This window comes from Ursus arctos, unplaced genomic scaffold (assembly GCF_023065955.2).
Source record: "Ursus arctos isolate Adak ecotype North America unplaced genomic scaffold, UrsArc2.0 scaffold_12, whole genome shotgun sequence".
NCBI classification, from domain to species: Eukaryota; Metazoa; Chordata; class Mammalia; order Carnivora; family Ursidae; genus Ursus; species Ursus arctos.
The window spans coordinates 16,168,237-16,184,864 of record NW_026622786.1 but is presented as its reverse complement, the minus strand read 5'-3'; the positions used below and the strand labels follow the sequence as shown (position 1 = coordinate 16,184,864).

Genomic DNA, 16,628 nt, shown 5'->3' with positions numbered 1-16,628 from the left:
GTCATTTCGATAGGTCAGGTAACAAAGTCCAGTCTGTTTTATTTCTAACCCAAATATTGCAAATATACAGAAAATTACCAGTACAAAGTTAAACACATCCAGATTTATTTACACAATGCTAATAAAGAAATTTAAGTCTGATTTCCATTTTGTGGAATTTTGCTATGGGGTCTGGCTTTGTTGTGTAACTGACATGGGTCACTGAAAATTATCCCACCCCACATGCAATTTTCTGTCCCAAGGGAACAGAAGACTTGGGTTTTAAGCGCACATGCAGTAATGATGTTAATACTGCTTTACACTTTAGTAGGAAGGCAGCTGTCCCACAGCTGGGGGAGGGGGCAGAGAAGTTACAGGACAGGGAGGGACCACATGCTCAGAAAGGGAACAAGAGACAAGAGAGGGTTGAACAACAGGCACATGGGGACCCTGAGCATTTCTGTGCATGAGGATAAGGAGGGTACGACCAAAACCCTCCTTCCCCAGATGTCCAAACACGGGAGGTGGGCAGGATTATCGGGGAACATTCAAGTCACCCGACCACAAACTGAGGGCATGCGGAGGATGAGAACTGCATGAAAGATCTGGGACATATCAATAAATCATTAACATGTACACTATACAGTTTATACATGTATATATGTACATATATATATATAAAGGTACAGATTAGTTTATGTTATTCTGTATAAACAAGGATGCTTAAGAATGTACTGGTGTGAAAAATGCGTACAGCAAGTTGTTGAAGACAGTTTCAAATTAATGTTCTGACTCTTATTGTTATAATGCAACATAACCACGGAATCAACATGCTCCCGCTGTGTCAGTGAGCCTCCGTGAGGGCAGGCCCGGCTCTGCTCGGGCAGGACGGTGCTCCCAGAGCTGCTGGGCACACGGGTGGCAGATGAAACAGAACATCCGGCACCTGCCATAGGCCGGCGCTGAAGGTCTGGCCCTCCCTAGCACTCTGTCACGCGGCGCATCTTACACTTTGGTTTTGTTCAAAGGACACTGAAGTCCATGTTTCTCTCCCTGCTTGAGGCCAGGTAGTAGCAAAGTTGAAAAGCTGAATCTCTGATTTTAGCAGTTCCAAGTATCCAGGCTTTCTGGGGCGAGGAGGATGTACCAACAACGAGCAGGAAGCACCCCAAACCACCGAATAGAGAGGCAGGGTTCTTTAGGGCTCTCCTGAAGGGAAAGAGGGCCTCTCTACTTGGAGGACTGGCCCAGAACATAGAGAACTGACCGAAACTCTGGCCAGCCCCGCCGCCTGGCATGGGTGTGGACGGCCCTGCACTCCTCTCTCTATCCTGGTCCCGTGACCAAGGCCGTGGGAGAACCAGCTGCGGCTTAGAGAGCCAGCACAGGGCCTGGAGGTGGCCAGTCTGCTACTAATGTGTCACGGCTGAAAGGCCAGCTTGGACATGGAGAGGCCCAGAGGCAAACCGAGGAATTAGAGAGGTACACACTGGAAAGCCTACTCAGAGGCAGATGGCAAATTCTAAATTTCACTGAGAGCTAATCCAGTGAATCTCCTGAGCCCCGCTTAGAACTACCAGAACCCTCCAGACATTTTTCTTCTCCTAAGTGGTGCCCCCATTCAAACACCAGCCCAGGTGCATGTACCCCTGACCTCTAGAGTCACTAACAACCAAAAGCCCCCTTAGGTCCAAGACGCCTGTCGCAGGTGAGGGATGGTTAAGCTCTCTACCTGGATTTAAAAACTCAGACCACTGACGCTAGTCTGATATGTCCAACCTGTCTGACAAAGCTCAATCCTATCACTGAAACCTCCAGAAATCATCTCTTCTGCTACCGTCAAGCCTGGGATTTTATGCAACGATAAGCTACACTTTACTTTCAAAGATCGTGCTCCTAACCTAACGTCAGTAGGACAAATTAGAAATCATGTTCTCTTGAAAGCTATCATGGATTTAGGCTGTTATACTTTCTGGCTGAGGGCATACGTTTGTTGGGTGAGCCAGGCTTGTCAGCAGTCCTCCAAACAACCGAGCCAGCCCGCCAGCGAGCCAAGGACGAGAAAGCAAGGAGAAGGGAGAGGGGTGGCTCATCACGGGAGGACGCACTCCCGCAACTAGGTGAGGGGCAGTTATCTAAACACATTTTCAAAATCACCATTAATTTTTGTTTTTCAGCCATGAAAAACAGGAGAATAAAATTTTCTGTTTACCACGGTGGCGAAGAGGCACTACATATGGCCCGACAGCGATGCCACTGTCCCTCGCCTGAAGAACAGCGAGGCATCCGTTCGCTGGGAGCCCGATCCGCTCCAGGCACACAGCGCCCGCGTGCGCGAAAACGTTCAAAAGCTCTGAACACAACCGACCAGCTTGGCTCATGACACACACAGGGACCCTGGACAGTCTACTCACTTTTTGTACCTCAGCTCCGTCTCCTGAAAAATAGGGATGGCCAACCCCTGCCTTCAAAGAGAAAGTCTCCTTGAGAATGTTGTGAGTTTCCAATGACTTATTGCCAAGTGAAAGTGCTCTGAAAACTGCCAGGCTCTACGGAAATCCCAGATACCCTTAGACGCACAGAGCTCTAACCTTATTGGAGAAGAAGATGAACTGTCTTACGTCCTCAACAAATCAGAGAACTACCACGCACGGGCACATCTACCCAGGTGGTATATGCTGCCGGGAGAAGTGCGCAGAAGTGGGTCTTTTCTGGCCATCGCAGTCACTCTGGGCAGGAGGTGAGGGTGTCCGGGACAAAGACTGACGCTTTATCATTTGTGAGCTGGTCTGCCTTTGGAATTTTTTTTATTATTATTTAAAAACTATGCAAAATGAATGAGCTTTCCCTAAAAGACCAGTGCTCTCTGTCTCAAATACGAATTCTCTTCACAAAAACTGCCCTAGGTTTACTTCTCAACTGAGGCTCCCTGACTCATTTAGCTCTGCTGCAGCGTCTAAGTCTCTAACCTTCTCCATCCACCCCCTCTCCCACTTTCCCTGCTGCTGTTAATCCGTTCTGGAGAGGAGAGAACGCGGCCATCTGCTCACGCATTCTGACAAAAGTTGATTTGGCACGTTTACTTTTTCGTGACTTGATCACCATAAAATGAACTAGCAGCAAAATGGCAGTTACCAAAGAATGTCCCAATTATAATTACTGGGAGAAACTGTGGCCAGCACAGTAGGGACACTAAGACCAAAAATGTAGTATACTATATTCCTGGATAGCAATATTCAAGCTGTATTAAAACGAATTACTGCAGCTTTCCATTACTGTGTGGCCACCCAAAAATCCACCTCACCGCATTCTACTGCTAACTTGATTTGAAAAAATGTCCAGTGGAAAACTTCCTTAAATTTAAAATACAAACTTAACGCATCACGTAAAACATCACCCACACTGGACGTGTGTTTTCAGTTAGTTCCGCCAAAAGTTTCATGCCAACAAATTACTTGGCAAAGCTGGGGAAAATGGGTGAGGAGGAGAGCCTGGTAATAAAATCCCGATTTTTAAAAAATAGCCTATAATCTGAAAACATGCCTAGTCCTGGCTCCAGGTACATCAGCAGTCCGAGAGGAAGCAAATGAGCAGCTGTCCTAAGGGTTCCCCACCTCGCCCACAGGTGGCAGAGGACATGGGAGACTGTGATGTTCAGTCCTCAGGGGCCACCCCGGGCACCCTCCCTCGACTCCAGCAGAGAGACCACTCGGCCTGGGCAGACATCCAGGGCAAGCCCTAAGCCTGTCCTTGAGCAAGTCCACTGGCACAAATACGAACCATGGCTGGAAAGATCTTGGAAGAAGCAAGAATTTGTCCTTTAATAGGTGCTAAATCTAGTCAATTCCCTGCTGCTCCCTTCTTCCTGCCCCAAGTTAAAAATATTGCCCTTTAAGTTTTCCTGATTTAGTGTCTTGGAAGCACATGGTTAAGTCAGTTGCCAAAGGGCAATTAACGAGGGTATTGCCTAATTAAACGGGGGGAAGAGACACCACTGTGGCCTATGGTCCCCGAAAAAGCAAGCAAGCAAAGGCGGGGTGTGTGTGTGAGGAGCTGGTGTGCAGTGTTCTTGGGGCAGGGCTGTCCCAGACCGGGGAAAGGCCACCAGGCTGTGCCAGTCCTTGCGGCCCCCGAGGCCCTCTCGGCAGCTGCTTTGTGTGGCCAGCAGAGCCCGGGGACAGCACCGGGTCCTTTGTGAGAGTTGATGCTGGGGTTGGCAGGTGCCCTGGGGCAGGCGCCATGCAAAACATGCAAGAGGGGGGTTAGTGAAACGTTCCCTTCTGATCCCATTTCGTTTCCCTTACTAAACAAAACCAAAACCAAAAGAACCCATACTTTGCAAAAAGACAGAACTTGAAATAAAAAGTTTAAGAATTTAGTTTTCCCCCCCTTTCCAGAGCCAATCGTGAGACTGTTTAGGGTCCCCAACCCCCTGCATTTCTTTAGCGCAGGTCCTTTTGGCTTTGGTGGAAGCAGCAGAAACAGAGCTGGGGCCCTCGCAACGGGAAATTTATTCCCCCAAGTCGGTGCCACAGGGAGTGTGAGAGGTACTGCGGTTCCATCATCTGTGCTCGGTCCCAGCTCCTCTGAGGAGCTATTCCAGGAGGTCCTGAGAAGAGAAACAGAGACTATATTATTTACACACTAAAAAATTCCTATTTTGAAAGTTATGACCTAGTTACACCCTCCTTCGCCTCATTCGGATCTTGATTATGAACAGGAAAGGAAACACTCTTTTTCTTGGACTTCTGGACCACCCCTTCAAGAAGAAATGGTCTCACCTCATCTGAGTCGTCGTGATAACCACTCTTATGAGTGTGGGGGGCCGTGTCCAGGGCGTCCACACCATCCACACCGTTGGCCTCGGCGTGCTGCTGCAGCACGGAGTACCGATGCACCAGGAACCTGGGGGTGGAGACCTCCGTGAGCCTCACGCGGCGAGCAGGGGTGCGTGTCTGACGGGACTGTGGATTTTCTGAGTTTTATACGCTCACAGCCTGAGTCACACACACGGGAAGCACAGCCCACAGTTGGCATGTGGCAAATATAAACTCTGAGACGATCTGGGCCCGATGCTTCGGGAACATCACTTCAACCAGCCGGTTTTCTCTAAGGGCCAGCTCAACTGCACGCCTTGGCTGACTCTGGGGCTTGAATTCAGTACCTCTGACTGACTTCCATGCTCCTTACCTGCCCCCGCAGACGTATTTCTTCACAATGAGCACCCCTGCTACGACGGTGACCAGCATCAATCCCACGGTGGCCAGGATGATTGGAACAGAATTTGACTTGGAGTTCTAGACAAATTAAAACAAACAATTTCAGGTGTGCACGTGCTAGGACCAAACTCGAAGAGGCCGCTCCTTCCCCTGGTTTCTCTGGGAACGATCTACAGTCTCTAGGCCCTTTGTGCTTTCCCAGCTACCAGGAGCGCATCTCCGCTGGCAAAGGGTAACCAGAATTCGGCTGCCCTGAAGATTCTGGGAACATTGTGTCCCTGGGGGCAGGAGTCTTGTGCAATCGTGCGCACACACATACACACACACACACACACACACACACACTCTGAGGAGTGCAGGGTTGGGGTGCAGAGAGGAAGGAACTTGCCGCTGACAAGGACACACACCCACACAGTCTTCTCCCACTACCTTCCTGATCCCACCCGTGTCGGGCCCTCATCCCTTAGAAGGCCGGGGGTGGGGGGGATCGTGGATTGTCCACCTCTCATTTTATGGATTAGGAAACTGGGGCCCCCAGCTGACTGCCCCCATCACACTGCTGGTCCAGTGCTTCTTTACTCAGAGGTTTCCTCTTTACCATTTCCCACATCCCCGCCAGACCGTTCAGTCTACAGAGCTGTCAGCAGCCCCGTAACTTGCTCCGACATCAAAAGCCCATTACTACCGCAGTTCAGTTGTCCAGTCTGAATGCACTCGGCGTGACTCAGCACAGAGCCCACCTAAACGATGGCCCAGGACTCCTCTCTTCCCGCCCTTTATGGCCCGACTTCAAGTCTTTTCCCTAAGTGACTCTCAGCCTCAGAAATGTCCTCAACTCGATGCTTCCAAGACTCGGGACAATTTTATGGAATTCTACCTTGTTCCTCCAACAAAAAAGTTTTTACTAGGTGAGTTTATCATCTGTGTGTGACCCATCCTCCACCTAATGGCTTCCTGTGCACAGCGAAGCCTGCCGGAAGTAGTCTGGCCACTCCGTGCTCAGGAATACAGTTCTTAATGCTGTCGCTTGTTCTGGCAGAACCCGAAACCCCACTGGCACCTAAACCAGATCTACTTTAACATACCTGCTTTTCGGGACTCAAAAAGTTGCTTGTGCATTTCTTTTTCAAGTCTTTTACTTCTCGGACTGGATTCACACCACCCTGGCATCTGTCTCCCGGAATTTTTCGGTACCTGAAGAGGCAGAGACAATTTGTTATCAGACCATTAGGATGCATTCCTGGGTTCTTGCCTCGTTCCTTGAAAAGCTGCAGAAAAGCTTCTCAAACGTCCGCCACCTTTCAGGCCTGAGGGGAGAGCCTCAGGAATGTTTTGGGGATGTTTTGTGTCGTTTCAGGCCTTGAACAGACCACGCATCCCTGGCCGTGCTGAGGAGACACACCCACCTTTGTGCCTGAAGAGATGGGGCCAAAGAACTGTGACCCAAGGAAAGCACACTGACACGTGGCACAAAAATGCGAGGGGGGACAGTGTATGGGGGGAGGTACTGTGTCCCCTCCAGAGCAGCACTGCTGAATACAGTGGCTACGTGCACTGAAACTAAGTAAAATGAGTTCAGTCCCTCGGTTGCTACACAGGGTTAGCGGCGGCCATATCAGACACGGCAGAGCGCTACAGAAAGTTCTGTTAGACAGTATTTTGCTGGCATGCGCCAGAACACTGCTTGCACGGAGGTGTGCGGCGCTGTGCGTGGGGCTCACTCTGCATGGGGAGGACGCGCCGTCACGATTCAGGAGGAGAGCCGCCTCACCCATTTGTTGTCAGGTGCTCCTCTCTGCCGTACAGACAAAACTCCAGATCGTGGCCCTTTAGTTCTGGCTGTTCCACACATTTGGAGTCATTCTCTGGACGGAAGTAGCCAAAATCACTGTAAGAGTCAGGAAATAAAGTATCCTTCAGAGTTGCGGAAAGACAGTGAGGTGACTAGTAATGAAGGTTTCAGGTGGAGCAGTGGCAGATTAATATTCCAGTCTTTGGTCGCACGGAAGTAGCCCAGTGTCGTCTGTAAGGAAGGCCCACTTAGGAGGACAGACTTGGAGAAGACTTAACTGGGGCACCAGTGGCTTACGGAGCAGGCCCGGGGAACTCGGGACTCAGGAGCTAGGAGCCCTGCACAGACAGCGGCAGCCCCAGGAAGGGACTGACGGCAGCAGGGCGGGGACTCGCTCCAGAACTAAGACACTGAGGAACAGTGACACCAGCGACAGATCTAACACCACGATGCTTAGTCACCTTTTCATTCACCTCCAAATCACTCGTCGTTATGTTCTCTGGCGGCGTACCCTAGGTGCATGTCAAATCTTCCCTGCCTGCCCCATTTCTATCCCTCCTAGCTTCTTGGAGGATCCCTGTCTCCAACGTGAATGCCCTGTCCTGCCCTCCATCCTACCCCACCTCTCCACGTGCTTCCCATCGGCTCTCCTTTCTCTGTTTCCCCCAAGAAGTAACACCCTGCCTCCTCTCCAAGGCTGACCCCTACGTCAGCATCCTTGGCCCATCCTTCCTGCTGCCCTGGGACCTTGCTTGGCTGACCCTGTGGAGGGACCGCCAGGCCCACTCACCTGGGGGCTTCTCCTTAGCCTGCGCACATCCTCCTCCTTCTCCCTCTTCTTTACCAGCCAAACTTCTTAAAAGAATATGTCGTATATTTTGTACTTGTTCTGTTATACTCGCTTACTTTTTATTCCGCGCATTTTGGCTTCAACCCCCTCACCACGTTGGAGGCAAATGTCTGAGGCCCCCGGGATGCACTAGTCCCGCAGCCTCGGGGAGCGCTCTCTGGGCCGGCCTGTGCTGTGGCGCCTGCCCCCGCCCCTGCGAAGCTGTGCTCCCTGCTTCTCTCTGCTCGCTTTGCGCCTCCGTCCCCCTAGCCTGGACACGCAGACCCTTGCCTGCGGTCTGCAGTCACTCTCTTACCCTGTAGCTGCTCTCCTGCATGAGCTTTAACCATTTGTTGCAGCGAAACTTCCAGGTTTCACCCTTGTAAGCTGGGATCCTGTATTTCCAAGTACCTGTTGGACGTCACCACCTAAGTCTGCCGGCAGAACCGCCAATAAATAAAGCGGTCAAAACACATCACGTGTTCTCTTCCAAGCCGGCCTCGCCCGTCACTTCCCTGTGTTTGTCCACGCCACTACCTTCCTTCCATTATCTCAGCCGAACGTTCAGCCTGGTCCTGCCCCGTCTGCACCCTACTTGCTTCTTTATCGTGACCACTGCGACTTCCCCTCACGGCCTATCTCCCAGCACAGCCTTCCTGAGCACGCTGGTGGGTATCTGGGCTCGCACCGGGGCACTGGCTTTAACGACTTGTTTCTGCCCAGATGTGCAAGGTCAGGTCCTCGTGCCTGTCAGGGCTCAGCTCAAATGCTACCTCCTCAACAAAGCCTTCTTTGAGCCGCCTCCTTTCGGCTCTCAATGGAACGGCCTTTCCCTTCTCTAAATCCCCAGGGCACTGTCGCACAGCATAATTCTGTGTATCTGACCAGGAGCGTCAAGAGCAAACCTTCCACTGTCCCTGCGCACAGCAAGCATGCAACAGATGTCTGGGGACTACGCTGACGCTTGTACTTCCAGGTGTCGTGACAAATATTTAGGGAGCAGGGTAAGAAGAACAGAAGATGCCGAAGACACCACCCCTCCAACGGGGGGAAATTCCGGCGACAATTTTAGGTACGCAGTCCCACATGTCAGGGCAAGTGCCCCTCCTGGCCACAAAGTACACACTTCTCCAGCACGGGCGGTACAGCGTGTAGGCTCTGGAGCTGAGCCGCGGCGGGCAAGGTAGTGACGACCTCTCTGAACCTTCCTTTCTCCCTTGGTGAGATGGAAATGGCAGCAGTCCGTCTCAGAGCTGCTGGGGCTAAATGTAAATGGCTCGGACGGTGCCTGGTACAGAGTTAGTGCTCGGTGAATGTCAGGAGCTATCGTGACTATTACATAGTGATCAGATATAATCTGCCCTCAAGGAGTCGAGAGTTCACCCGCGGAACCAGACCTATCCACGGTAACCAAGACATGGCAACAGGCCTCCTGCAGGAGCCCCCATGAGGGGAAGCTGGGGAAGGCTTTACGGAGGTGAGAAGTGAGCTAAGTGCTAAAGGCCGAGCGGGAATCCCGCAAGCCTGGGGGTCAAGCAGGGAATGTGGGAAGCCTTCCTGGGCGGAGGAGGCCGCGTGTACAACGGCGCGGAGCTCTGACGAAGCACAGCAGGTCTGGAAAGCAGGAGAAGGCCGTGTGGTTAAGACCCAGTGTGCGCGCTGTCTCGGATGAAGACAGCCCGCTAGAGGGTCACAGTGTACAAGCTCTAGCCCTACAGCGACACCACAGCCATCGGAGGGATCCTGTTCCCTGTGGAAACACAGAGGGGCACCCCTGGCCCATTCGACCTGCAGATGTGAGCTACAAGGTGGGGTAGGGGGCACACTGGTCAGACTGGGGTCAGTCCCGTACTCTCTGTCACCTGCAGTTCTAGGGAATGGGATGTAGAGGAACACAACTGCTGTCCTGTCTGCACTCTTTTCCAGATCCTCTAGGATTCACCTCTATTTCCTGCCAGTACATTTTGCAGGAAACGAGTTCCATAAGATTACTGGCTGTGACAGGAAGTAGTACCCTGCTTGGCGACCCAGGGACTGCCTTGCCCTTAGATAACCAACTAACTCCATGCCGTCCATGCTACTGACCCTGCAGCCCGGATGGTCCTGAACTCAAGGGAGATCACCTTGATGGCCTCTGGGCCTTGATGGGACATCTGGACCATCAGTACCCTGACGTCCCCTCCTGTCTCGGAACAGACCCACACTCTCTGCCCTCAGTCTCGCAGACAATCCAAAACCTGGTGCCCTACCTGCTGACCTCGGGCTGTCAGTGCTCAGTGAGCACACGGAAGTCCCACCTCCTCCCAGCTCCTGCACTGCCTTTCCGGCTGGGTTCTGCCCTCTCGTCTCCTCTCTGCGTTTCTGAGTTCTCCTCCTCCTTACACACCTCTGTCCCTTGCTGTCGGACCAGGATTCCTGGGGATTGTCGCCGGCCCTGTGCAACAACCGTCCGGCGTGACAGCTCAACCTGTCTGATCACCAGTCACTCTGGATCCCTTCTCTGTGCCTCCGTCTCCTCAGTAAGAAGGAGCAGCTCGCCCCCAGGGAAGGGAGGATTTCAATCCTTTTCAGGCCTAGAAGACAACTGCCTTTCACCTCCTCCCGCACAGCAAGGGGCTAACAGGGATCTGAGGGATGCCGATACCAGAGGAAGTCCTCCAGGGAGCAGGGACAGACGGACGGCTGCTTGGTCACAACGTAGTCCCGACCGTTCTGGCAGACGGACGACTTGCGAAGCCGCAGGTACTGTTCCTTGTAGCCCAAGATGCAGCCGTCTCCATAATCTCCAGGGTCCGCGGAGTGGGCCAGCCATACGGTATAGTCCTTCTCCTCACCTAAACAGAAGACAGGCTGTTCAGGGCACCACCTGGCCCCACACCCACGCACGCGAGGTGGCTGCCAGGAGGACAGCAGAGCAAGGACGGGAACTGGGGGTGTCTGACTCATGCTACTGCCTCGTTCTGGAACTGCAGACAGAAGTTGCAGGACGCAGAGCCTACCAACGGCTGGCATCTCCTCATGCCAGAGGAAGATTCTCCATGTCTCACCGCCCATTTGAGTATTAGGAAAAACCTCATTTGTTTCAAAGCGGGCAGCCGGATGGAGCACCTCTAAGCTTCCTTTCCAGCGGCGAGGCTGCTGTCCCCGTCTTGTGCGCCTGTGCTCTTGGGCAGCGGGAGCTGCCACAGGTGGGCAACCAGCTGTTTCCTTTTAGGACAAGATATCCGTCAGCCAAAAGCATGGGTTCAGTTTCACCATGGGTCAGCTTGCCTCAAACAGAAGGGAAGACCATCTCTTTCTAGACTTTTTACTACTCTAGTCGACTGCCTTTCAACTGGACTGTTGATGACAGTCCACCTGGCTTCGTAAGTCGTACCACCCACTCCTGGACAAACGACTCAAAGGCCATGGCCTAAAGACTGTGGATTAGGTTTTTATCCTTTGGGATACGAAGACCAGCACAGAGCCTGTAAAGAAGCAGGTGCTCACTAAATCTTTGAAAGGCGTTAAACTTCAGGGATAACCACGGACCTGCCTTATGAGGGGAAAACTCATCAGCCAGCTCCTTTACAGCCTAGTTAATGAATCTGGATAATGACTCTCGGGTATTAAATCACATTTAAACACCTTGTAGAAAAGTAAGGTCCAAACAGAGTGTCTGCTTCCTCCAGGAGTCACTGAACTAACATTCTGAGGAAATGGACCCACCATACAGTTGAATAACAGGACAAAAATTCAACCACAGGGACTTGAAACCTCAAGTCTTTTATCATAACACACTAGCGAGAAACTGCAGCTTGCTGGGCGGGGGCCTTTTCTCCAGTTTTCTCTTTTATCCTCCACATTTTTCAGTACAATGTCAGCATCTTTGGTACTGGGGCCTGGGTTCGCTTGGGATTCTTTTTACCTCCTTTTCTGAAGCCATTTTCTGTGCCTTTAACATGCCTTCCAGCGTGAAGCCACGGAATTCTGAAATGGTCAGTGTGGGCTCCGTGCTCACCCCATCCACATTCTAGGGCCTCACCTGTGACTGACATTCAAGCCAAAACTCTACGTGAAAACTTTCTCACTTCAATGTGTGGTTTTTTTTTTCCACTTCAACATTTTGATAAGGGACACAGTCAGATGCTCTTTGCAACACACTTTCCTCTAAAGCTTTCTCTTTACAGTTCTGCTGCAATCAAGGGTGAAAACCCCCAAATGTCATGAAATAATTTTAGATAAACGCAAGCATGCATTATCCGTCCAAGCAGAAAGTTATCCCATAAAACGTTACTGAGCTCCAACAGCGTGAAGCTACCCTCTCCTATGTGAGAGCCTTACCCACTTACGGCTGGTCTGAATTGAGATTTACTATAAGGGAAGTGTCAAATATACACTGGATTTTGAAGCCTTAGAAGAGAAATATAAAATACAAAACATTTCATTGATAACTCTTAATATTGCTTACATGTTGAAATGATAATATTTTGGATAGGTTAAGATGATTATATTATTAAAGTAGATTTCACCTCTTTTACTCCTACAACACAGCTGATAGAACAACTTAAATCACACATGTGGTCCTCATTTTATTTCTCTTGGACAGTGCTAGTCCAAAGAGGGAAGCTGCATTTCTGATACCATCCTATTGCCTGATTACCCACGTAGAACATTCTTCAACCCTCTTTCCTATGCATTTTCTTATTCCAGCTAAAAGAAATGAAATTGAATTGGTTATTTAGGAAAACGGGCTTATAAGTTTCCAGTAGAAAATGTCAAAGGAGGTACTCACAGTTCCTTTCAAGGACATCTTTAAAGTCAATGGTGTAGGAGACCCACTGGCGAGTCAGGAACGATTCTGTGAAACCCCAAATGCTGATATTCATGGACCGAGCTCCAGGTTCTGAAGCGAGGCCAGTAAAGTAGATGGGCTCCCTGGTGAACATGTAGGTTTGCCAGCACTGACCTTCGTCTGTGGAGAACCTGAAACCACAATTAGAGAACAATTGTGACAGAGGATCAACACGATGGGAGTACCAGGAAACCACTCTCGCTGTTTGATCCCGAACCAGAGAAAACCCTCGTATTTAGATGATAGCTTATTAACTGATGATTATATTAATTTTTAATGCCTCCAGTTAAGGGATTCATTCAAAGAGTACAGAAGAAAATGCCTTTATAAAATTTCTTTCACAGGAAAGAATGGGCTTCTAAATAAACAAACAAATTATTTTGTATAATTTATACTTAAGGAGTCATCTTTCATCCAAAGTGTTTAAATGCTTCTGTAAGATTCTTGTGGAGAGAAAGAAGAATATTTTTAAAAAGTGACGAAAAGAGTTAGCTAGAGGAAGTCAGAAGAAAAAGCAAAGCCATTGAATGTGGGTTGCAATCCCTTCCAGAATGTTCCCTACAGTTCTATAGATTGCACACATTTGAATCAGGGTCTGTCACCAGCCCCCATGCCCCCAATCCGCCCCACAACAGAAAAGCATCCCGCAGTTGCCCTCCCCGCAGACAGTGTGGGTGGAACGGAGCTCATGCATACTTAATCACATTGATAGGGTGGCTGCTGTGCTCAATGGCCACAATGATGCCTCCGGAATCCAGGATGGTGTAATAGTGGGGTCCTTCCAGCATCTTCGTCCAGGAGTAACCCCCATCATCTGAGATGTACACATCCGGGATCATCACTGAGATGGCATCCCCTACACTCCCTACAACACAATCCACCATCTTGTCAGCAAAAATCAGCAACGAAACACGGAGGATTTACTGCCGAGAGAATAATTTTCGATGAATTTACTCTGGTTATTTCCCATTATGCCTCTTGTGATAGAAAAAAAAAAGACCACAAAATTTGGGAAAGGGAGAAGTCACGTCTCTCTCTCTAGGGAAAACCCGAAGTATCATTATCCTGTAAGAAATTCTACGAAGGATGGTAAAAGTCCTGTATGGTGGTTTTCTTACAGGATTCAAGGCTGGACGAGTCTCAGTGTGCTCAGCTGATGGTTCCCGGGGAGATGGGGGGCGGGGAGGCTGCTTACCGTGGGCGATGACTATGCCGACGGCCTTAGGCTCTGAGAGTGGGGCCATCGGAACGTTTAGCTTCTGGGAGATGCTGTAGGAAGCGTGAATATGAAGGCTGCACTGTGAAAAGAAACCAAAGCTTAGATTAAAACCAAAGGTGTAATTTTTTACTCATCTCACAGAGCCTTCTAAGGAATCTTTGAACTTAACCCAGGCTTCAGTGGGATACTCTTTAAAAAAAACCTGTGGATAAATGGCACATACCATAAAATTTACCGTCTTAACCATGCGTGTTTAAGTGTACACACGGTTCAGTAGGGTGAAGTACATTTACAACGTTGTGCCACCATCACCACCATCCATCTCCAGAGCTTTTTCATCTTGCAAAACTAAAACTCTACACCCATTCACCAATAACTCCCCTTTCCCCTCCTCCCAGTCCCTTCTAGACCCCGTCCTCCCAGACCTCCAGACCTTCCAGAATGGGAACCACCATTCCACTTTCTGTTTCTATGAATTTGACTATTCCAGGTAACTTATAGAAGTGGAACCATATTTGTCTTTTCACGACTGGCTTATTTCACTTAGTCTTATGTCCTTGAGGTTCATCCATGTTGTAGTGAGTGTCAGAATTTCCCGCCTTTTTAAGGCAGAATATTATGCCGTTGCATGTGTCTATCACATTTGGATTATCCATTGATCTGTCAATGGACACTTGGGTTGCTTCCACCTTTTGGCTCTTGTGAGTAAAGCTGCTATGCACATGGGCATACAAAGAGCTCTTCAAGACCCTGCTTTCAGGTCTTTTGGATATACACCCAGAAGAAGGACTGCGGGATCCTATGGTAGTCCTACGTTTTATTTTTTGAGGACCCACCATACTGTTTTCCATAGTGACTGCATTATTTTTCAAACCCTCCGGCAGTGCACAAGGGTTCTAATTGCTCCACATCCCTAGCAACACGTTATTTTGTTTTGTTTTGTTTTTGATAGTAGCCATTCTAGTGGGGGGGGGGGGTGATCTCTCTGTGCCTTTGATTTGCATTTTCTTAATAATTAGTGATGTCAAGCATCTTTTCATGTGCTTTTTGGCCATTTGTATGTTTTCTTTAAGGAAATGTCTATTCAAGTCCTTTAACCATTTTTAATTTGGGTGTTTTTTTTGTTGGTGAGTTATAGTCCCAGTGGGATATTCTTGATTCCAAAATGCGTTCGTATATCTGGGAGCAAATTATGCAATTATTTTCTCATGTGCAATGTCTTAGTTTATTTTATTCCTGCATTATACCGAAGCCTCTGATCAATATTTACGGCATGAGTCTACACAAATAAACTTGATGAACGCCTGAAATATTTCAGCTACTGTACAAGATGTGGTGGTGACTCAAAGTAAGACCCAGTCCCGCCTTTAAGAGAGATTTCTGAAGGGCCATGGGGTAGCTTAGTCGGTTAAACGTCTGACTCTTGGTTTCAGCTCTCGTCATGATCTCAGGTCCTGGGATGGAGCCCTGCATAGAGCTCCGCACTCACCAGGGAGTCTGCTTGAAGAGTCTCTCCCTCTGCCCCTCCCCCCACACGTGCACGCCCACACTTTCTCTCTCTAAAATAAATAAGTCTTTAAAACGAGAGAGAGATTCCTAAGAAACCAGTTGAGCTATAAAGCACAATGAAAGTTAATGCTTTACAAGAGACCTGTGCTGGATAAAATGTTGACGCTATGTCATATATTCTACCGCAGTAAAAAAGAGGTTCAAGCAAACATCTGGTGAAATGAAGAGGAAGGATTAATTCTATTTTTAAAAAATATTTTATTCATTTATTTGAGAGAGAGAGAGAGATAGCGAGATTGCACGAGCAGGGGAGAGGGAGAAGCAGGCTCCCCGCTGAGCAAGGAGCCTGATATGGGACTGGATCCCAGGACTCTGGGATCATGACCTGAGCCGAAGGCAGACGCTTAACCGACTGAGCCACCCAGGCGCCCGAAGGATTAATTCTAACTGAAGAGGGCACTGAGGACGGTCAGGAGTTCCACTAATTCTAATGACTCGGGCGTGGGAAAATCGGCCCCATTTCCCCAGGAGTCTGGTGGAGAAGGCCACAGCGGCAGGGGTGCAGCAGAGGGCTACACTAAAGAAAGTACCAGTGATAAGATGGACAATGACAATGAACAGGCAGGAGAGAGCCTGACGGGAGGAGAGGACCTTCTCTCACCAGGTCAGAGGCACGGACCTTCTCCACAGGCCAAGGGGAGCCCTGAGGCGTACTGAGCAGGGACAGTGAGTGTACTGGGAGTGTGACAGTGGCCAGGCCAGGCAAGAGGCCACTGCACCGGCCAGGCTTAAGGTGAGGAGGGCAGGCGCGGGGCGAGGCCACGGCAAGGGGTGGGCAAAAAGGAGAGGGGAGAGGGGCTCACAGCACTTGCGAGCAAGAGAAGGGAGAGCGCGCTGGGGGCACAGTACACTACCTCACACTGTCTGAGGGTCTTAGAACAAAACAAAAATCCCCCCTACAACAGCAGAGTGCCTTTCAGCCACAGGTATTCGGAGGAGACCTCGGGAACCACCAACACTGTCGCTTTTTGAAGAAAACTCCCAGGGTTTCCCGAAGCTCCTCTCAAATTCCGTAGGAGCCAGACACAAAGCCTGCTTCTCTTTCTTTCTTTCTTGCCTGTCAAGACCCATCGCTCCTGGAATCTGGGACCTCCCGGAGCAGTGCCTTTGTGTCTCTATTCTTAGCCACCTCAGAGGGGTCAGCTGTGGCTTTCAGAGCTGCGATGGCGCGGCGTCACCACCCACAC

The 16,628-nt window shown here is 49.9% G+C and overlaps 1 protein-coding gene across 5 annotated transcripts in view; it reads right to left on the bottom strand.

The window, feature by feature from the left end:
• Positions 1-14: 14 nt before the first annotated feature.
• Positions 15-16,628, bottom strand: part of SORT1 (sortilin 1) — a 61,485-nt gene continuing 44,871 nt past the window's right edge. For all 5 annotated transcript variants that reach the window (XM_026484632.4, XM_026484633.4, XM_057310400.1 and 2 more), the window contains exons 12-20: positions 13,849-13,951; positions 13,350-13,518; positions 12,594-12,784; positions 10,464-10,653; positions 6,970-7,086; positions 6,284-6,392; positions 5,170-5,276; positions 4,761-4,884; positions 15-4,588 (exon numbers count right to left, since the gene is read on the bottom strand). In XM_026484632.4, the coding sequence (XP_026340417.1) occupies positions 4,574-4,588; positions 4,761-4,884; positions 5,170-5,276; positions 6,284-6,392; positions 6,970-7,086; positions 10,464-10,653; positions 12,594-12,784; positions 13,350-13,518; positions 13,849-13,951 (1,125 nt within the window). In that variant the 3' untranslated portion in view covers positions 15-4,573. The remainder of the gene's footprint in view (positions 4,589-4,760; positions 4,885-5,169; positions 5,277-6,283; positions 6,393-6,969; positions 7,087-10,463; positions 10,654-12,593; positions 12,785-13,349; positions 13,519-13,848; positions 13,952-16,628) is intronic.